At 38.0% G+C, this 24,137-nt stretch overlaps 1 protein-coding gene across 1 annotated transcript in view; it reads right to left on the bottom strand.

Moving 5' to 3' along the window:
* The window catches only part of LOC125236404, a 73,748-nt gene continuing 49,611 nt past the window's right edge, over positions 1-24,137 (bottom strand). Inside the window, exons 2-3 of the mRNA XM_048143194.1 lie at positions 10,469-10,602; positions 1-2,814 (exon numbers count right to left, since the gene is read on the bottom strand). Coding sequence (XP_047999151.1) covers positions 2,811-2,814; positions 10,469-10,602 — 138 coding nt within the window. The 3' untranslated portion in view covers positions 1-2,810. The remainder of the gene's footprint in view (positions 2,815-10,468; positions 10,603-24,137) is intronic.

Raw genomic sequence — 24,137 nt, 5'->3', positions numbered from 1 at the left:
AACCCACCAATATGAGTGGCAGCTGACATCCACGAAGATTCGCTACTACCTACTAGTGCTTTAAAAACCAAGGTGAGAAAAACACAGGTAGTGTATGTAATTAATATTGTGGATACTAAAGTACAATATCGGATTGCAGGATACTAAAATAAGCTCGTCCTTTTTACATTTGTACTAATGGGCAATAGCTGGTAAGGAGGAAATTACCAAAAAAACTCGCCATATGCCAAATAGTATCTTACACATTTAACTGTTCCACATTCTCCTCATTACCGTGAACATATAATATGTGTCGATCACACGTTTTTTTTCTTCTTCATATTTTGTGTCACTTGACTATCGACACCTTGTATATTTTTAGTAGGTACATAACTATTTTTGTATCCAAGTGGATTGGAAAATGAAACACAGACACAATAAATTGTATACAAAATCATCCTGTATCGCTGTAGATATGTGTAAGACATATCTTTGCGTGGAATTTCATATTACGTATTTATATAGATAATGTATAATACATAGCTTGACGGTTAAAACAATGCTGGGTATTCTAACAGGTATCAACAATAACATTTTATTCTGATCATTATAAGGTGAACTAAGAAAATTTTATGACAATCAACACATAATATATGATCCATAAATGGGAACAGTAATGAATAATTGTAATAAACAATTACTATTCTAAAATAACTAAGTACATAAAAATATCGTTGTAGTGTATTACAATATAACAAATGCGGTATACAACGAAATTTCAATATTTATGGAATGTCACATTTAAGTATGTACTAATTACCTTTAGTATTTTCAGACATGGCCAAAAATGTAAACTACGAGTACTTAATGTAGATGTGAATATAAAACTTTTCTATGTAAGTAATAGGTATAAGATTTAATTAAGGCCTAGTTAACCTTCGGGTTGGGAGGTAAGATCCTGGCAGTCGCTTTCGTAAACTTAGTGCCTACGCCAAATCTTGGGATTCGTTGTCAAAGCGGACCACAGGCTCCCATGGGACGCAAGGAGGATGATGAAGATTTAACAAAATTAAAGTAGTTAGTATAAATAGACAATTGCAGAGAAACTTCAATATTGTCAGCGACCGACCCATTCGTTTACACGTTAGCCATGTCTAAGAAACACAAACAATATATACAGTACACGCATCATGCCCCTCTCTTTTTGTACAAAAATGTATTTATCCTATTTTTTACCGAAGTGGCTCCCTTTGCCAGTTATTTAGGACTAAAACAGATGAACTGCGTTCCGATTGCAACTTGCGTGTGTATTGCACATCATCTGCGCAATAAAATTGGTGTGCAATGAGAAGGCCCACTCAAAGGTTATTACAGATGGCACCACCTTAGAAGTCCATTGCAAAGATGAAAAATTTCATACGTGAGAGCGAGAAGATGATATTTTTTTGCTTTCTCTCACATATGAATGACAGTGACATGCCTAGACACTTGCACAGGCGCCGCCTGGCCGGATAAAACGTCAGTGTGCCTCCTCATTAATTTGTAAAGGGCTCCACTCATCTTGCAACAAATCGCATGCGATTTTTTATAGGCTTACTCGTGACCACAGAATCCACAGACTAGGCGAAGCGAGGAGGCCTACGATGGAGCGACTTCGCCAGGAGGTGTCTATTCACCCCTGATTTGAAATTTGCCGGGTTATGTGAGATCGATAAGTAGCGGTGTTTGATTTTTTCTTTTTACCATAAATGGGCTCACTTTATGGCCACATAATTTTATAATTTGTACCATCTAGCCGCTAGTGTACCGAATATTACTATCATATGCGATTTGGTTACGTCTGTTGGAGCCCTTGAGTTGCAAATATAATCTATTTCAACTGTTTTAGCCAATGTTGGTTGCAAACTACAGATAAAATACAAAATAATGTAACATTTTACAACATTTCCTTGGTTGACACATGTAAAAATATAAAATCATATTTACGCAAAAGATCTAAAGTAGGAATACTGATTTCAGAATTGAATAGTGTGATAAATATGTTTTTTAAATAGCTTTTGTTATTTGTGAGGCAAACATTTCACTTGCAAGCATAATATTATGATTCCGTATTCATGGACATTGGACAATAATGGCTTTTACAAATGTCACCGATAATGTCATGCGAATTCCATTCACTGAGGTATTTGTACACATTGCTCAACATTCAATAGATACTTTGATCCAAAATCAGTATTACCTACATTGAAATAAAAAAATAAATCTGTAAATCTATTCTCTTACAATACGTACATCTGATAAGTATAGTCAGCTGCAGATACCAGAGGGCGTTACGATCGTAACAATAGTTAATCATCAACACCAATTAAAAAAAAAGTTTTCTAATTTTCAAAAAGTGTATACGATTAACAGTACTTTACTACAGCCTTCGGACCTTTTTTTACATTATACTATGCAAATCAAGGCCGACCGCAAACCACGCTTAACATTTTGCCTCTATGCCAAATATATATATGAATTAGCAAAGAAGCGACATGTCGAACGTAATCCGCGGTAGGCCCTAGATTAGTCTGCAACTGACTATACACTCGTGCCAAATCGATACAGCCAACCGATTTGGCAATCGTTACCCTACTGCCGTAAAACAAACTTACAGCCACATTGTACAAGGGAGTTTCGACTTTAGTCCACGGACTTAGGGCTCGACGGAGCGGCACACGTTTGGTCGTCGTTGGAAGACTTGGAACCATGTCGAGGTAAGTGCCGGCCGGTATGCTCTAGCTTGTGGAAAGTGCTTCGATGCGCCGGTAGATGTCGCTAGTGAGGTCGTGTTATCTGGAATTTGAAATAATATTGGATTAGACACATGTAGAAGAAATGAAATTGAGAAATTGTTTATGAAATCTTAAGGCAGAATTCAGATGGCGATGTAGCCGTTACAGTTTGTAACGGCTACATCGCCATCGCCATCTAGTGACGTTCACTACAATGTTGCCACTTTTTTAGGGTTCCGTAGTCAACTAGGAACCCTTATAGTTTCGCCATGTCTGTCTGTCCGTCCGTCCGTCCGTCCGTCCGTCCGCGGATAATCTCAGTAACCGTAAGCACTAGAAAGCTGAAATTTGGTACCAATATGTATATCAATCACGCCAACAAAGTGCAAAAATAAAAAATGGGAAAAAATGTTTCATTAGGGTACCCCCCCTACATGCAAAGTGGGGGCTGATATTTTTTTTCATTCCAACCCCAACGTGTGATATATTGTTGGATAGGTATTTAAAAATGAATAAGGGTTTACTAAGATCATTTTTTGATAATATTAATAGTTTCGGAAATACTCGCTCTTAAAGAAAAAAAAAGTGCGTCCCCCCCCCCCCTCTAACTTTTGAACCATATGTTTAAAAAATATGAAAAAAATCACCAAAGTAGAACTTTGTAAAGACTTTCTAGGAAAATTGTTTTGAACTTGATAGGTTCAGTAGTTTTTGACAAAAATACGAAAAACTACGGAACCTTACACTGAGCGTGGCCCGGCACGCTCTTGGCCGGTTTTAATTTCTACTCTTTTTGGTCAGACTGTACTAACAAATGTCTTAAAATACTCCTAATTCAAATTATAGTCTGTGGATTGAATAAAAAACACGCTCAGTGTAGGGTTCCGTAGTTTTCCGTATTTTTCTCATAAAACTACTGAACCTATCAAGTTCAAAATAATTTTCCTAGAAAGTCTTTATAAAGTTCTACTTTTGTGATTTTTTTCTATATTTTTTAAAAATATGGTTCAAAAGTTAGAGGGGGATGCACTTTTTTTTCGTTTAGGAGCGATTATTTCCGAAAATATTAATATTATCAAAAAACGATTTTAGTAAACCCTTATTCATTTTTAAATACCTATCCAACAATATATCACACGTTGGGGTTGGAATGAAAAAAATATCAGCCCCCACTTTACATGTAGGGGGGGGGGGGTACCCTAATAAAACATTTTTTCCATTTTTTTATTTTTGCACTTTGTTGGCGTGATTGATATTGGTACCAAATTTCAGCGTTCTAGTGCTAACGGTTACTGAGATTATCCGCGGACGGACGGACAGACAGACATGGCGAAACTATAAGGGTTCCTAGTTGACTACGGAACCCTAAAAAGATAATGTTACACCATGTCTCAGAAAATCGATACCTATTTTCAAATAAGTAGGTATTCTTGAATATGGTGTCTTATTTATGTCCTCAGTTTGATATATGTAATAGGAGCTCTTTCATAGGTTTTATGTTACTGTTGTTAGGGATCCGTATTATTTAAATGAGGTGTCATACGAGAATGTACTACACCTAAGTAGGCCAACTACAAACCTAAACTCTCTCGTTAAGATTAGTTATAAGTTATAATTAGGTAAATAAGGTTATTATTTACAAAGATATGTAATTTCAGCGGGATGATATGTTGTCATAATAGTTATATTATACAATTTACAATAGAATATTCCCAAATGGTGTTTAATTATTTTATATGTACATATGTGGTTTTATAGTTACACCGCGAATTTGCAGAACATAATATTTAATATCTACCTAGAGGTTTATATAATGTTTTATTTAACCGGTAACCATACTTAATTTTAATACTACGTCGGTGGCAAACAAGCATACGGTCCGCCTGATGGAAAGCGGTCACCGTAACCTATGGACGCCTGCAACTCGAAGAGTGTCGCTTGCGCGTTGCCGCCCCATTAGAAACTTGTACACTCCCCTTTGCTGCGTATGCACAGCAAAAAGGAGTGTACAAGTTCAAAGGAGGGTTTGGGTTGCCGACGACTCAAAGGACAATAGACGGAACAAATTAGTTCCGTAAGTCCTCCCGTGCAGGGTGCAGGCAGACCAAAAAGGAGATGGCGGGACGACCTGGACGCATTCTACCCGAAATGGTGGGAAAATGCCAACAACAGGGTCGAGTGGAGAAAGCGAGGGGAGGCCTTTGCCCAGCAGTGGGACACAAAAGAGGCTAATTAAAAAAAAAAAAAAAAAGTCCTCCCGTCGTCAGCACCCCGCACCCTCGTTGAGCTCTGGCAGCCTTACTCACCGGCAGGAACACAACACTATGTGACACTATTTTTTGTTCGTCGAACTCAGAATTTCTAACATAATTATCCTAATCTGATATTTAAAAAAAAATCCAAAAAGTATAGATAAATTTTAGTTTCTAAACTACGATACGAATGATTTTTTTTTCTAATTGTTTATTTTTGATGGAGCAAGGGTATTCAAATCGCTTTTGAAATCTTAAATTAGTAAATGAAAATGCAATAGTTAACTGAGTAACGTAATGCTTTAAAAACTCAAGTGGACTTTTTTTATCTAAGGAGTGATTTCGATAAAATATTATATTTAGCGAGGGTATTAAAAGTTGTGTTTTATATCTCAACTTAATAAATAGAAAATCAAAATGACAATAAAAATATCAATATGTTCTCTAAGACAAAATTGATACCTTCGGCTCTCCATTCTTGCTCAGTCAATAAAAAAAACGAAATTTATATCCAAAAAAATACAAAAAGTTTATATAATCCTGGGAATCGAACGCACTTTCACGGCGTGACAGACGATTGTTCCCCAACGACGCCATTACATAACACGCTGTTACCGACGAAATTGGGCTATACATATATAATTATTTAAATATAAATAATAATGTCAAATCCATACTAATATTACAAATGGGAAAGGGTGTGTGTCTGTTTGTTTGTCCGTCTTTCACGGCAAAACCGGAGCGACGAATTGACGTGATTATTTAAGGGGATTTAGTTGAAGGGATGGAGAGTGACATAGGCTACTTTTTGTCTCTTTCTTACGCGTGCGAAGCCGCGGTCAAAAGCTAGTTTATTATAAATGGGAAAAGCTGGTTACTCTATAATCTGAAGTGGAAGAATTCGTTGTTTCACCAAAGATAATTTGTGTTTGTTTGTTTGTCCGTCTTTCACGGCCAAACGGAGCGACGGATTGACATGTTTTTTAAGTGGAGATAGTTGAAGGGATGGAGAGTGACATATGCTACTTTTGTCTCTTTCTAACGCAAGCGAAGCCGCGGGCTAAAGCTAGTACAGCACGGGTAGCATGGTCGCGCGATAGACGATAAAATATCAGGCCGTCCCTGTCGCACTATTAGTAAGTGCGATTATAGGGACGGCCAGATGTTTTATCATTTATCGCGCGACCATAATTGCCTGCCTGGACCAGATTATATTGATGATAATTATTATTTGTAACCATTTAGTTAATATTGTCTTCAGTTACCGCGATAGTTACTCATGAAATAAAAACTATGAAAACGGATTAAATCGTGTATAATGAATTTACAATTTATCCCGACGTTTCGAACACTACAGCGTTCGTGGTCTCTGAGCTCAACGGGTGACTGAGGAAAAATTACAATGTGCAAAAGCTACCCACATACCTACATACATATTCATATATAACTATTTAGTTGTTGAAGAAAAACATTCACACAACAATAACATAGGTCAACTAGCTCAGTAAATGTAAGGAAGTCAGCACATTACTAATACTAATACTATGCCACACTATGACCTATGTCGTGTAATATTTTATTTTATCAACAAAATTAATATTTAGCGAGTCTCACTAAGCCTGAGTATGAAAATCTGTTTTCATTAATCTCAGTTTTGTTTCATTTCACAACAGTCCATTTAATTTCATGATCTCAGGATAAGGTATCAAAGTCCTGAACAAAAAATATACCGCCTGAATGTATCGACTTATTTTACAAGTATTATACAATACCTGTCACTGCAATGTCACAATTTTAGTTTTCTTTCAACCTCTTTTTGCCAAGAGTGGCACTGAAACTTGATTAGTTCATGTGCTCTGCCTACCCCTTTATGGGATACAGGCGTGATTGTATGTATGATTGTATGTATGTGTTATACAATAAGTCATTGCACATATTTTCTAAAGACACCAAGAGTAGAATTTGACATCATCTGTAGGTTACCGTTATGGCAAACAGAACGACGGAGTTGACCACATTCCTCGTATTATAGGCGATCTAAGCAACAGGTTACGCGGGGTCCCACGCAAAGCAGTGACTTATAATTATTAATAGATAATAAAGTACATTTTACGTGAAGAAGAAATCTGTAGAGATTTTATGTCAAAAATTAGTTTTAAATACGACATAGCTAGGATATATCAGGCCCACTTGTACCAACCACTTAACTCAGGGTTAGTGAGCTGTCATCTATCAAATTCCATATAAAATGGTGGGTTAACCCTCCATTTTCGTTGGTACAAGTTATTTTCGACAAATAATATTGTTGATGGTAGGAGGATAATAATAAAAAAGTATTTAGCATTATTGCAAACAATGGTTTATTTATAATGTGGTTACTTTAGTTAGAGGAATGAAGATATTTTTTTCGAGACTTTCTAAAACTTAAAAATTAAGTAAGCAAGATTACAAGCCTACTATTATGTGTATGCAAACTATTTTTTAATAGTAAAATTTTAAATAAAATAATTACCATAAAGTGGCTACTCAAACCATTTTTCATACGAAGCCAATTATTTAGAAAATGCCAATTGTTTTTTTACACAAGCTATTACACAGACTGATCAGGTGGATAATTTAGATAATACCTGTTAGATTGTTGCAGTTTGAAGGCTACTTCTTGCAATCCGATATCCTGCGCCGATTTTTATCAGTGCAATTTAGTATAAAAACCTAGGAATGTTATTCTGGTAGCAATTCAGTTTTTACTTGGTCGAAACAATGTTTATCAACTTAACGTTAGCTATAGGTATTTCGATTTTCGAGTTTCGTTGCCTTTTGACAAGCAGATTGGCAGTTCCTAAGGTTACCGCAGTTCCTAAGGTTACCAGGCTTCAAAAGTATTTGCCATCATTGCCATCAACATCACGCTTACCATACACTTTTACGATCAAGGGATATACTGGTGGGTAAAGGTAGTCGTGATACCCATACCCATGATGTGGTAAGCAAAATACAGAGCGGGCTCCTATTCTGTGCAGAGTTGAAGGCCATTTGAAGATACCTAACGAACCAAACCTATACCTGTACACCCTGTTTTTATTGAATTCCGTTAACTTTAAGAGAAGATTTTTTAGTTCAAATACAATCAATTTCTCTAAAAAAACTAGCCTCTTAACTCTTACGGTTATCGAATTACTAAAAAAAAAAATTAATTGCTGAACACGTGTGTGGCATTATCCCTTACCACTTCCTAATGTTATTTGTTTTGACATGTGCCGTCAAACACTTGACAATGACTTTAATGTTATGATTAAGGTCCTCTCACACTAATTAATACATTTATTATGCATGGACACGAGAAAAAAAATCGAATTTAAAAACAAGCGATATACATGGTGGTTCTAGGGCTCTGGATATTCGCCTTAGCCCCGGCGGTGCTAAGCGTCCGAACTACCCGAACCCGCCGAAGTCCGTTCCCGTGTAGTGCCGTTCGCGCGTGTAGTGCCGAATCGGCGTTCGGGGCCGGACGGCCGGACGCACGGACTTCGGCACCGTTCGGGTATTGAACACACGAGGCGGCCGGCGGACCGATCGACTTATTGCCGTGCCGGTTTGTATTTAAAAAATAGGTGAAATTTAAAATTTATATTAATTTAGCGAACGAATACGAATTGGTTTTATACATACTCGTTTTATTTTGATCAATAACGTGTTAACTATATTTTTTGTACTTGTTCCCGTTACGTTGTAGGCTACTCGTACAGATTAGATAATATGGTGATATTCAATACAAATATTATAAACGTATTCCTATTCCTATAGGTCCATAATTCGCCAGGTACACTAGTCTACTGGTTTTTTTTTTTTCAATAAAGTTGCTTAAGACAATTGCGAAAAGTAGAGTTTAATGGACTTTATTTGTCTCTAGGTTAACCAATAGAAGTCTAAACAGGGTATTGGTTTGTGTGAAAAATACTATATTAAGTAGTTCTATTACTTGATTGTTTTATAATGTTCATGGTGCCTTACTATAGGGACCATACCACCTATAGTATAGTTATATCTATGTCTCATAGTTGTAAAATAAATAAATAAATATTGGGGACATTACACAGATCGACTTAGCCCCAAACTAAGCAAAGCTTGTACTATGGGTGCTAAGCGACGATATACATTAATTAAATAGATAAATAGATAACTATGGAAACGGATTATATTGCGTATCCTGAATTTACTATTCATCCCGACGTTTCGAACACTTTACAGCGTCCGTGGTCAACGGGTGACACTCAGTTTCCACAGTTTTATTTCATAAATATCTTTCAAATTAAGGAAATGTATTTGAACTATCGAGTTATTAGTTTTTATCTAAGAAGTTAGTAGAATTAACGTCGCATGAGAAGACAAAGGTAATAATAATGACTTGTGGGCGGCACAATAACGGTGATTTTTACTGATAATAATGACACTCAAACCTCACACTCGGCTTCCCTTTGACATGGACAAACATTTTGTTTGAAAAGTTCTAGATGTAGCCGCGCTGTTTTAGAAATATCTAGTTAAGAATGGTATTTTTTTTTGTTATTTTGGAGGGAACCACTTTGAAGTGAATATGTATCCATAGTCCTGGTTCTTAACTTGAGCTAGTCGGATAGGGTGTGACAAGAAGCATGAGACTTGACATGTATATAGATAACTTACAAACACTTAACAGAAAAAAATAAAAGTACGCAGACGCCGAAGTGTCGATGTTTTCCTCAAATATCTTATCTTCAGTTTTTTTATATTGTCATGAAAACCGTGAAAGCTATAATCACGATATTTAGGAAAAGTATATTCTCCATAAATTTTTTCTACAATACTGTCTTTTAAGGTATATAGCTTTAACTCATCATTTTCAAATTATGCTTAAGTCCCCCGCATAATATTTGTGTTTAACTACTAGTGGGATGAGTAGGGGTAACACTACCGACTGTTAGTAATATACTTAAAATGGAAATATTGTAGAGAATTTCATGGTACTTCTCCTAGACATATTTCTGGTAAGTACCTACTCGTAATATTTACTTATCAAAACCTTTAATAGTTTCCGTGAAAATTTTAAAACGCTAAAAATGGGATATAATAGTGGAGGGAAGAGATTGACTCCTCGGCGTGTTTCTACTTCTATTTATTCTTATGAACGTCAAAGCTATGTGCATACCAAGTTTAATGCTTTCTGACATCATAATAATTTACCCACTGAAAACGCGTGCCCTATATAATAATACCTAAAATGTAAAACATGGAAAAAAATCGAGTAATTAAAATTTGTCCCCCAGTCACAATTGCTTCGCTGTCCCTTTCTCGTTTTAGTTATTAAGGTTTTATCATTTTTGGTTCTTTAAACTGATTTTCATATCCTTACTGCGTGTCGAATTTAACGGACAAAACACGTGTTTCCGAGCTAGTGAGGGGAAAAATGTTTTATTGTGTGCCTACCTAGGTGCGTGTCTCGCTCTGAGCAGGTGGGGCGGCACTTCTCTCCGGTCCACCTCGTCAGGTCCCAGCTGCAGCCCTGCTACCAGCTGCATGATCTCCCGCTCCTTCTTCAGTTCTTCTCGACCTGTCTCCACCTGGAATTAACGAAAAACAATCATTAGTTCACTATTTTTTTTACAGCAAACCAGGGGTCAGGGGTTCTCTCAGACATGGACATAAGTAACATCGGAGGACCCACTTCAACTTTTCCGAGCCTGATAACCCTATTTGTTGAGGTAGTAGGTGAGTGTTTAGTGAGGTAATTCAGTTACGTGCTATGTTTCTCGGGACTCGCCTATTTTTACCCCTCTAAAGTATCTCGTCCGGGGAGATAACTATTGGCCCTACCCAATATACCCACTCCGGCGATGGTACGAGCCTGTGACAACCCTAAAAGGGGGAATCCAGGAGACTTGACCGGGGGATCGATTTTTGAATTTCGAACGCACGAATTCGCCGTTCGAAAGTCTGTGGAAAACGAAGTTATGCTATTTTTGAAAAAGGACCGCTAGTAATTTTAAAACTAATGGTAATGACAATGACCACTCCTTTTAGATTCTGTTAGTAGAATTTAAATCGCTAGTAGTACAGATATTATTGAATTAATTTCACGAAATCGAATGGCCGAGATTCAAAAATCGGCCCCCAGGTGGGAGACTTGAACCAGCACATTAATAAAAGTATCAAAATGAAAATATTTATTTGTTATTATCATGCATGTGTCATCATGCGCGGATCCAGGGGGGGGGGGTCATGGGGGTCATGACCCCCCCTGGAGCCTAAGTTGGCCATAGACCACGTGACCCCCCCTGGGGCCCCGGGCCTTTACCACGTGACCCCCCCCTGGGCATAAAGCTGGATCCGCGCTTGTGTGTCATGTCCAAATAGGCATCTTTAGGTCATTGGATTGCTGATACAATAAACAATTTCATTTTGGCATGCTATGAATGAAATGGTTCAAGTCTCCCGCCTATTGTAACCTCAGGAGGTAGCTCATTCCACATTCTGCATTCTAACAGCGAGATGCTCACTTATTGTTGATGATTCTAAAAAGTGGGGATAAACTGCGATCCTTTGGCAAGAGGTGCGGTAATAAAAACGAGGCGATCGATGGCACCAATAGTATTGTTTACCATATTCAATGACATGCCTAGCGCATAATACCTCAGCCACACACTCGACGAGCGGCGTGGGAAGTAGCGAGGGAAGTAGGCAGAGGCATAGTGTGGCCGCGCTACTCGTCATACCGCTCGTGATGCTCTTCGTCATGCCCACCGCTCCCTATTTTGTCGAGTTTTTGGCGCGAGTCAAAGGGCCGGCAACAACCTAGTGCGATTATCGCGCGAGTAGGGCAGTCTGTGGCCGGAGAGGGCAACATCGCGGCAGCGCGAAGAGCATAGTGTGGCAGAGGTATAAGGCATAGTAGCGTCAGCGTGACCAAGCATACTAAGAAAATAATCTTGCAAAATGCTTTTATTACACGATAATACCTAAAGAAACAAAGCATGCCTGGTTTCTGAATACCTCCATAAACGTTTTACGTCGCTCGTTGCAAAATGCCTTATTAAATGGCGATGCCTGATTATCATAGCAATTAATTGCAGGCAGTCTTTACGAGTATGTTCCTGTTACAAGCCATATCCTGCATTTAAGTTTTGTTCACTTTCTAATCTGTATACGTACATACATACCTATACCTATAATACAGGACTACAAAAAACATTGACCCGCCCGGCTTTGCATAGGGAGTATAAAAGTTATAGGATCCTAATAGCATGTTCCTCACGCTATTATATCGTTACTGCTGCGACATATTTCAGGCCAATTTAGGAGTAACTACAACCGTAGTTTCATTAAAAATTTGAATATATCTCACGAAAGTTTAGATTAAATTTAGTCTAACTATACATTTTTCTCGAGAAGCAATTTTTTATTATCGCAAAATGAGACGTTACGACCTGAGAGACAGCTTCTTCGTAATTAGTTGCATTTCTCTAAAAATACTTTTTTTAACATAAATATATACAAAGCACGATACGCGTCCTCTAGAATTACCTGATCTTATAATATAAGTAGATAGATCAACCTAATTTAAACCACAATAATGTCGCATAACAGCGGTTAGCTTTAAGAAACCCATATGCCTGCAATGACTGCACACGCGACATAACACGTCAATATCGGTGCAGCACACGTAACACATTGCTCAACCTGCAGACCGCAGTGTAAGATCGATGGTGCCCGGTTTCCTTATTGAATCTTACTTTTTCCTGGCTTTTTGTCAAAGATTTCAAAAGTAAAGGATAGGGCAGTTCATATAATTTTGATTGAACATTCTCGTTTCATTCACTATGACGCGTGCTTTGACGCATAATGTCAAATCAATAATGCGCAAGTTTTACAAACCTGTGGATTGCGAATGGCATATGTAACCGGCTAAAAAGTTGGGACACGGAAATTATGTAACACCTGTTATGTTAACCCTTTTTAAAAGCAAATAAAGATTATGAATTATGAAGTGCAACGCAATTGGTTGATACCTACATCACGCGCGGTCGCATAGACTGCACGTGAAGTTACTGACACCACTGTTCGGACACCGTTATTGGTGCCCGTGTGCCACGTCCTTTCGAACTAATATAAATCAATGGTTTTTATGTAATCTTTCTTGAAACCGATACAACATTTGCATTATAAACGGCAATTGGAATGTGCGTGCTGGCTGCATGGTTGTTAATTGTTGGTAAAAATTAAAATTTTGAAAAAAACCCCGACGGCGACATAGTGGACCGATTTTCATGAAACAATGGCTAAGAACACTCCCGACTAACTCAGCTTTCAAACAAAAAAAGCTAAATCGAAATCGGTTCATCCGTTCGGGAGCTACGATGCCACAGACAGACACACACACAGACAGACAGACAAACAGACAGACAGACAGACAGACAAACAGACATACAGATAGACAGACAGACAGACATACACACAGACAGACACGTCAAACTTATAACACCCCGTCGTTTTTGCGTCGGGGGTTAAAAATGTAACTGGTCAAAAAATAGCCATCGAACTGGTTTACTTGGTTGAAAGACAATAGTTATTTGTTATACAAGGGGGCAAAGTTGTATTTTAACGCCGAGTGTGGTATTGAAAAACGAGCAAGTGAAAGGATTCTATAGTTGAACCACGAGCGAAGCGAGTGGTTCGAGAATAGAATCCTGAACTTGCGAGTTTTTTAACACACGAGAAGTAAAATACATTTGCACCCGAGTGTAACACAAAACTTTTCCCCTCACTATAGCGAGGAAACTACAACGCAAAAAAATGCGTTTATCACTGGTTCCAGTAGTTCCACAGGTGGTAAATCATCTTAATTAGGATTCACCTACTTTTATCAATTTTAAAGCAGTTAATTTGACTTTATTCAAGGTCAAATTACTTTACCCACTAGTGGATAAAATGCGTTTTTACCCGCTGGTATTAAAGGACAAAACACGTGTTTCCGAGCTAGTGAGGGGAAAAGAAATAAACAAGGCATTTCAATAACTCAAAGTAAAGAGGCATTTAAATAACTCAAAAGGAAAGAGGTGGTTAAAAATACAGTACATTTGAGTTTCTTAAAGTCCTTATTGTTTGTGAATTAAGTATGTAGTGGTAGTATTTTGAACTAAACCTATTCAACCAGTAACGATTTTAGAGTCTATTCTGAGAGACAAAAGTTGTGATATCTATGGAAACCCAAACGTTCTATTAAAGCTCGGTCACACATGCGCGTTTTGAGAGCGTAGGCGGAGCTTCAGCGGAGCGTCAGCGGAGCGTCAGCGGAGCGCAATGATAGCGGTGCGCCGGACGAACGCTGGCGTTGCGCCCAGCGGACGCCGGCTGGAACTCACGAACGCGGATTGCGAGCTCCGCTCCGCTGCCGCTACGCTATCAAAACGCTTTATGTGTGGCGGAGGCTTTCTCTTCTCTTTCCGCACATACCATTTCCCGACGAATAGAAGACGAAGACTTCAAAGATTTCGAAGCCGACTACATCATCATCCTCGCCTCAAGGGAGCCTGGGGTCCGCTTTGACAACTAATCCCAAGATTTGGCGTAGGCACTATTTTTACGCAGCCGTCTCTGAACATTTTAAATAACGTGCAATTGCGGCTGCTTAACAGCACTTAAATGTACCTCGCTATTTATTTAATACAAAGTAATTTACAGTGAGTTATTTGTAATCCATGCCCGCTTATCCATCCGTGCCAAGTCGGCCGCTCGAATTGCGACAGCTGAATCTCACGGTCACGATGCAGTTGCACATTAATTTCTGGTAACGCATTTCAATAAAGGAGTCTATAATAGAGATAATAGACTAAAGTGGCTAACGATTTTTAGAGAAAAAACACCTGAGACCTGAGCCTAATCATTTAGTGTGCGTACCTAACCAACACAAGATTATCATTTTGTTCCTCTCCTCTGGCGTTGAAACTTGTCTATGAACTCCAAGTGCAAAAAAGGTTTTTGCTGATGGTGAACGAACTGGCGACTTCCTCGCGCAAAATATCATCAATTTGAGCACTGCAATACAAGGAAATGCTGACAATGCCTCAAAATTGGTCAATCTAGTTATTAAGTTGCCTTACTTAAAATTTTGCTGAAACCAAATTTGACTTTCTAAGATCCTTAGGTACAATGCCTCAAAAACCTTGGTCAATCTAAAACATTATTCTAAATCAGTTGCCTTACTTAAAATTTTGGCCGAAAGGGTGGCTGTTGAAACCAAATTTGACTTTCTAAGATTTAACAATAAATGCAACAAAAAGGGCAGCACAGATGTCGTTTCGTAAAACTACCTACGCGGATAGCTTGTCAAAACGGACCCCAGGCTCCCACGAGTCATGGAAAATACCGGGATAACGCAAGGAGTGACGACAAGACAACCTACTTTATCTCATTATCTGCAACATCTGTATACTCGTAGCCAACTAAAACTGTCCACAGTTCTCAAATTCCGTTCTCACCAACCATACAATTTCACCCACAAATTGTAAATGGTAGTTTCTCACGATAATCGAGGTATGCTGAGATTGTTGTACTAGTGTAAGAAGTTTACGCAAGGGAAGTCACAATAATAAAATTATAGCAATTATGACTCCCAGGGTCTCTGCCACGAATTTTTGATGTTTTAAGAAAACTTTACTCGATATAGTAACGCCATGGTAATAGTATGTAATTTTTGTATTCTTTTCTTGAAATTTTTTTAGCAATGTTAGTTCCTTATAAATCGCGGATAATTTTTTATTTAGTTTTAGGTTCAGGTCATGTCATACCAGAACAGTTAAGTAGTTGGCAAAGGACCGTACGAGTTAAATTGCTCCACCGACAAGAGCACAGTTCTTAAGTATGAAGAAGAAATCATCATTTCCCTTGCCCTTTTCCGATTATTTGGGGTCGGCGCAGCAGATCATCTTCCTTCATCCTCTCTATCAGCCATCATTTCCAAACTATTTACCTTTCACTCTCATATCATTGTTCACACATTCCATCCATCTTTTCTTAGGCCTTCCACTACCATTATACCCATCCACCTTCATATTTACCACTCGTTTTATAACATTGCTTTCATCCCTCCGCATTACATGCCCATATCATGCTAATCTACTTCCTCTCGCCTTCTCTGTTAGGCCGTTTTCACATTATCCGATCCGATATCGGGTGTCGGACCGACATCCTACACCCGATAAACGCTTCCGATAATGTCGGATGTCGGTCCGATAAAACGCATTGTTCCAAATCAATGAAGTATGATTTTGTATCAAAAAATATTTTTAAAAAGTTTTATATTTAATAATTATAAGCACTATATTTCAAATATATTATTGTAAAATTAAAATAACGAGCATAAAAATAAACCTTCGTATAATAAGTTGCATCAAGTAAGTTTACTTCATACAATCTGCATAGCACTTTAGTTGGCAACATGGCACTATCGCACTGTATGTAGGTGTTATTGTTCGAACCAAAACAACAGCGTAATGTTGTACTATAATTGTATGATGTATGCATTAGCATTGTTACATACATGGAGTGCACATACGTAGTATATATTTTTTAATTTGAATGTTCTTACTCTTGGCCACAGACTAGCCAAAGGCAAAGACGTGGCCTAGGATGGTGTGTGCTCGCCCGAAAGATGCCTGGCCCCGTAGCTAAATGGCATATCTACGACGCAAAACGAAAACGAAACGCCGCAAAAGGTAGTCTGGCTCTATCGCGCCAATACGCAAGAGCGATAGAGATAGATATCTACGAGCGACCGAGCGTTTCGTTTCGTGCTGAGCGTTTGTGCATTCGGTTACGCATTACGCAAGCTGTTCACCCTTGCTTTGAAGGTTGCCGGCGGGTTATATCTATTTGTTTCTCCTTACCTTACGTTTATTACGATTTACTACCCCTTCAATTCATGTCACACGGAAACTTGAGCAGTTTCATGTGCTCTGCTTACCCCGTTTGGGAATTCAGGGCTGTTGGCGGGAGTTTATCTATGTAATTTAATAATGTGAGGTCCTGCAGTAAGTACAGTCAGTAATACAATCCTCTTAGCATCTTTGCATACAAACTTCTATGCTGGGGGTCACTTTTCTCTGCAACCGATTACATCTTTGCTTGCTTATTGAATATTTACCGTATTCACTATTTCTCAATAATGTTTAACTCTGTATGCAAACGGCCCGGGGCGCATTTACCGACATTCGCCGGTAACTTTCTCATTCCGGGAATTTTAGTGCTACTGTTTATTTGTGACTTTCCTTGTCAGAAGGGTCCATGTGCTTCACGGGCAAACTAGACCTTTTTTATAATAACCGTGAATCATTTAGAACTCTTATTTTAATAAAATGGTTATTGAGACCCATAGTGAAACATAATAAGCGCTGGTGACCTAGCGGTAAGATCGTGCGACTTTCGATCCGGAGGTCGCGTGTTTGAACCCGGCTCTACCAATGAGTTTTTCGGAACTTATGTGCGAAATGTCATTTGATATTTGCCAGTCGTTTTTCGGTGAAGGAAAACATCGTGAGGAAACCGGATTAGTTCCAATAAGGCCTAGTTACCCTTCGGGTTGGAAGGTCAGATGGCAGTCACTTTCGTAAAAACTAGTGCCTACGCCAAATCTTGGGATTATTTGCCAAAGCGGACCCCAGGCTCCCATGAGCCGTGGAAAATGCCGGGATAACGAAAGGGGGATGATGATCTCTTTGATTCTTTATTTAATGTTAGTTTTCTACCTATTTATGATTACATTTTTATTTAATCAATTTTAAACCAAGATTCTTGGTTATTATTGCCCATAATGCCGATGTATAATGACCCTTTTGTAAAGGAAAGCCACACAGTTACGGTTTATAAGAGAATGACGGGAACAATGGGTGCTATGGAGTTTACGAGTACAGTAATGAGCAGAAAAGTGATAAGTTTAGTGGTTAGCTTAGCCTATGTGGAACGTTCAAATTTTCAATTAAGCTAGGTAATTTTCCTTCTCACCAAATATGCAGTAATGTTGGTTGGAATTGGTAATTAAAATTTTTAAAAAAAACCCCCGACCGCGACATAGTAGACCGATTTTCATGAAACATGGCTAACAACACTCCCGACTAACTCAGCTTTCAGACAAAAAAAAACTTTTTTTTTTTTAAATTATAAATGGGCTTACTCTTGACCACAGACTAGCCAAAGGCAAAGACGTGGCCTACGATGGAGTGAGCTCGCCCAGAAGATGCCTGTTCACTCTTGATTTGAAGGTTGCCGGGTTATATGAGCTAAGTAAACTAAATCTAAATCGGTTCATCCATTCGGGAGCTACGATGCCACAGACAGACACACACACAGACAGACAGACAAACAGACCGACAGACAGACTGACACGTCAAACTTATTAACACCCCGTCGTTTTTGCGTCGGGGGTTAAAAACTAGGTTTACTCGTGAACAATAGAAAATACTGTCAGTATCAGTAATACGTCGACATGAATCTATGGATTGATACGTAATATTTACATCGTTGATCGGGTCACTACTTTCTCGAATGAAGGTTGAGGGAGAAGATGTCTGAGATACGCGTCATAATTACTCGTGAATTGAATATTAGTGTCTGTCAGGATGGCGTGAGAGATGTCTGAATAGTCACGAATTGAAACTGAAATTTTATTATTGGCAGTTTAATGAGGTACAGTTTAGGTACATTTTATTGACATTATGCCCCAGAACATAGTTCCCACACGTTGGGGCGATACACGGCTATGCGCGCCAAGCTGACGTAATGTATTTAATGTTTAATTGCTTGAGGTACAGTTTTCTTCGCCATAGGTACAGTTAGGTACAGTTTAGGTACAGTTATTTGGTGCAAATTTTGTGACTATTCAATTCAGACATCTCTCACGCCATCCTAGACACGAATATGACCTCTTCTAATCTAAACAATGACTCTAGGTAGGTATCGAGTTCCTATTAGGTACATTTTAATTAAAACATATTAACTTCCAATAAACAATAACTTTCAACTTTTTAAAATATAATGTAGTTATTTACATAAATATTACATATATTTTACATGATACATTTATATATTTATTCATATTATGTGTACATACAAATCACGGGTAAACGTAGCGTGACAATATGCATTGAGCGCTTCTCATATCGCATGCTCGTAATTATGTAGTTACTCAGCGACTAATGCGGGCGCAATCTCTCATTAACACTTCTAGTACGGGTTTTACTGATTATCATTAACATTTCATATCAAAAAGAATGTACATAAATGCGTATTGTCAAAGTTTTGTGGTCACGGTGCATTTGCTGCCACCTCGCGAAGTCGCGACACACCTTAAAACAATTAAGAACCTCAGCTTTGACAATTTCACCCATACACAACAACAAATCAAATTATTGTATTTCGTATACTCTTAGTAAGCGACTAAGCCCGCTGGTGGCCGAGCTGGGGTTCGAACACGGGTCGTCACCTTACGCGGCTAACGTCCTTACCACTAGACCACCCACCCGCCCGCCGTAGTACCTACCCGAAGAAAATTCTCTAGTGTATGTTATTTCTGATAAGGCTAGGTTCTAGGTTTGATCCCCTCAGTTAGTAACTTATTAGGTGATAATGTGTGTCCTTAGTGGGCTTAATCGTTTTTTCTTTCGTGTGTGATATCTATTTACAGTTTATTTTATAAGACCTCAGCAGATGGAATTCCAAATTTAGAGCAGAGTCACCAGAGCCTAGCTGGGAAAGTAAATATCTCCACCTTACAGAATACCGCAGCCAAATAACATTAGACCCTACTCATATTTATTGCTGTGAAGTTGTGTTCCCGTCAGTGTGTATAGCTGCCAGAGCTCAACGAAGCTAGGGTTATTAGGGGCTATAATAAGTTTACATGACTATAAAATAAATTTATTGTAAAGCTTTTTAATTACATTTTCACTTCCTCATCAGTAAGTGCTCTTTAAATGCATATTCCTTGTTCGTGTTATTTTAAGTTATATTCCATTATAAATAACTATCCTCATAAAGAACATTAAGATAAATAAGATATTAGCTCTAGATACGATAAAAGGATGGTCGGTATGCTTGTGTCAAAAAAGTGTCGTGAAACAAAAACGTACTAATAAAACTGATTAAAGTACTGATTTTATTGCCCGATTTCGGATTACCGAAGTGCCGGATCATAGATTTATTTATTTAAACTTTATTGCACAGTAAAAAATAAAAAAGCGAACTTAATGCCAGAAGTCATTGTCTACCAGCTAACCTTTGGGCGAAACAGAGACCAATAAGAGATTAGTAGGAGTAGGAAACATCGCAGTAACGTCGTATTTCAAGACAAGATATTTATCGACAGTTCCCCTATCGATAGGTAGTTATCCCTACTCCTAAAGTACCTACGCTCAAAAAACGCCCATTCATTCAGTAATTTTCACCGTGTCCCGTATAACATAGATACTTCCGTAAGTAAGTATGTCAAAATATGCCCTATAACAGCTCTAAACTACGAAAAATTCCGACTCATACGTATAAATGGGTCTTAAATCATGCTTAAAAAGTAATTTCAAAATGACAGGCGTTTTCCGAGCCTTGTTCATTAGGTTCACCTACTGATGACAGAAGCCTAGGTACTTTCTACAGGCGAGCAAACAGTCTCTATTTGCGCTTGCGCACCGCGTAAGGTAACGGACCCAATCATGGACAGTTTAAGAAAAATTTTCGCCTCTTTTTGATATTTCACTCATAAATGTAAAAATTCTACCGCTAAGCGTGTTAAATCTTGAATGTCCAATCCTTCTTTTACATTTCAAGCGTATTGCAGTATGGATACTCCTATTGGTTTCTTCATAGTAAAAAAATTAAAAATAGGTGTTTTTTCTCCAATTATGGACGGCAGTTCTCCAGTAATGGATCCCCCATTATGGACAGTGAAATAAGTTTAAAATTTTACTTTTAAAGCCAACTGATACTCAATGAGTCAATATTATATACCATAAATGCAATTAGTTTGAGTTATTTTAACATAGGATTGTTTCTTGTAAATTTTGGTTTTGTAAATTGTTCCTTGTCCATCATAGGAGGTAGGCAGTTTTTCGGTTCCAGTAATGGACAGTCGCAAAATAACGCCATTTCTTTATATCTTTGGAGCAGCAAACTAGTATGTTTTATACCTTATCTCATGCCTAATGCAGTAAGTAAATCGCATTCAAGTTTACACCGAGTATTATTTTTTTAGTATTTTTTACATGAACTCAACTCTCTTAGCAACATTACTAAGAATTCGTCTTGATATTTTTTCAGTAAACTGATGAATTTTATCTTGTCGCCAAATCCTTCAGAAATAACCGAATTAATTGAAACTTCAAAATGAAACAGCTCTACAACTCTAGTTTATGGTACATAGCCGTCAGTTTTTAGAAACTAATTTTAGATACTTATTTTTAAGGATTTGTGTTTTTTTGTCCATAATGGCATCACCGTCCATTATGGGGTATTTCACCTTAATCACATTTCTATGCGTACGCGCCGGCACGTATCGATTTCAATGAGCCCAGTTTATTTAAGGCTTCGAGAAATTTATGATAATTGGCTGTGTTTCATTTATTTCTTGATAACAAAGGAGTTGTATTCATTAATGGCTAATTAATCGTATCTAATAATAATATTAGTGATTCAGACATTTTGTTCACAGGTTACAGACACGTTTAAAGAGATTTCCAAAGAATGATTTATTTAAACAAAAAAAATACTAATGACGTAGGTTACGTAAAGTATCCGATTTCGATCAGTTCAAATCATATAATTTAAACACATTTACATATTTTCAATGGATGATAGATATTGGTATAATTAATTTTGGCAAATGCAAAGCAAACTGCATTCATGAGTTCGTTCACTCTAACCGGGTCAACCATTGTGTTCAAATTAATAAATATTTAAGGCAAATTATACGACGATTTGCATATTGAACTAGGTTAAAAGCAGAACAGAGTACAACAGCCTACAATACAGTGACAACATTCATAATGACGACAATTTTCTCAATGTGACACCTTTTTGCCAAGCCGATATAAATTGCAAATAATTTCAATGAAAACATACTAAGTTAATTATAATACTTAACGCACTTTTAATGACGATCATGAATAATACGGTGGGTGGATTGAAGAACTTGATAAGTTTACAGATATTTTTTAACTAAAATGTTATATTAGAACATAGTTATCAAGATCATTAGGTCTTATGGTTCAGTTTTATTCGGTCCCTTACAACTGACATATCAAACAGCACAGAAACGGCGCGATATACCCGTCTCCCCCTAATTAAATAACGTCTGATAGGAAAAAAGATGATAAATCTATATCGCGAGCAATATACTGGCACTGTTGCGACCACTCCTCCTCCTGTGTTAATCTTAATTAAACAACAAGCCAGGCTTTATCATGGACAAATTCAGACCAAACAGGCTTATACTTAGATGGTTTTACACTACAAAATTACACCTACTTAAAACTGCAGTCAACACGTATAAGGTCTCCTATTTAGGAGAGCTAACACACGGAAGCTAAGCAACTAAGCACGCATTCTAAGTGTCATTTCACTCCTTCCTTGTCCACCTTCCAGACATTGCTGCTATTTCAAAAACGCTTTAACTCCATGCAAAGTTTGAACTTCTTACTATCTTCATGTGTAAGTCATTGGAGCTGTATCTGTTGTGTTGTAGAATGCCGACGACCATGAATTGTGCATGTTCACGATTCGTCGGCCGTGGGAGCGGGTTGATTCGATTTTGATTGACGTAATGTTCTTTGGGATTCGCAAATGTTTTAAAGTTGGCATCTCATCCTGTAAATCCCGTAGGAAGTCTTGTGCTAGAACGGGGCAGGACATAAACCCCGCATTAAGAAAGAGACAGAACGAACTGATGTGTCAATTTCTAATTTTCTATAGAAGGTGTCCCGAGTTAGCCCGGAGATCACGTGTCACTTTTATGGAAAATCACATCGGCCCGTCTCATTCCGTTCTAGCAAGAATTTTCTTTGAGACAGTTCCATGGTAAACCTCGACTAAAAATTAAAAGTGCACCCATTTGTAAAGCTTCAACAAAAACTGCAAATTTAATTGTTGCAGCACTTCCTATCAGGGAAAGAACTAGCAATATGCAGGACTATTGAATATTGATAGATTAGCTTACTTCATTAAATCTGCATTTTCGTGACGGCCATGCGTGTGACTCAGTGATTGTCAGTCGTTAGTGCACATGTACTTATTCATAAAGACAGTACATGATTTTCCACAAGAACCTTATAGCGTTTTCACATTATCCGATCCGATATCAGATGTCAGAAGGATTTCAAAGGCAAAAATCAAAGATGGCGGCTTAAATGTGTGGGATATCGGTCCTTACATCAGATATCGGATCGGATAATGTGAAAACACTTACGTACTAGCTTTTGCCCGCGGCTTCGCTCACGTTAGAAAGAGACAAAAAGGAGCCTATGTCACTCTCCATCCCTTCGACTATCTCCGCTTAAATAATTTTTAAGAAAAAAAAACCGCCTTCCTTTGGGGTTCTGGTGATGAATGTTGGATTATGTTATCAATACGTCTGTATATTTTTTAATGTTTGTTATTCGATATCTCCGTCATTTCTGAACCAATTTTGAAATCTGGATGATTCTGAAGTACTTACAGATGAGAATGATTATCAGAACGGAACTCTAACCAGGGGCGGCTCACTCTTCATCAGCAGTTCCACTGCACCAAATGTCACTGTTCTGGACGTAAGTGCATGCTGTTCTTATAAAAATACCAAAGTCACCAAAAGTGTGCCGTTCAGATTTAAGGAGTTCCGTTCTGACCATCATCAGCAATTCCACTGCACCAAATATCACTGTTCTGGACGTAAGTGCATGCTGTTCTTATAAAAATACCAAAGTCACTATAAGTGTGCCGTTCAGATTTGAGGAGTTCTATTCTGACCATCATCAGGAGTTCCACTGCACCAAATGTCACTGTTCCGTACGTAAATGCATGCTGTTCCTTTAAAAACACAAAAATCACCATATGTATGCCTTTCAGATTTGAGGAGTTCCCT

Source organism: Leguminivora glycinivorella, chromosome 19, assembly GCF_023078275.1.
Source record: "Leguminivora glycinivorella isolate SPB_JAAS2020 chromosome 19, LegGlyc_1.1, whole genome shotgun sequence".
NCBI classification, from domain to species: Eukaryota; Metazoa; Arthropoda; class Insecta; order Lepidoptera; family Tortricidae; genus Leguminivora; species Leguminivora glycinivorella.
Note: the sequence above shows the minus strand (reverse complement) of the source record. Positions and strands in the feature narration are given on the sequence as shown.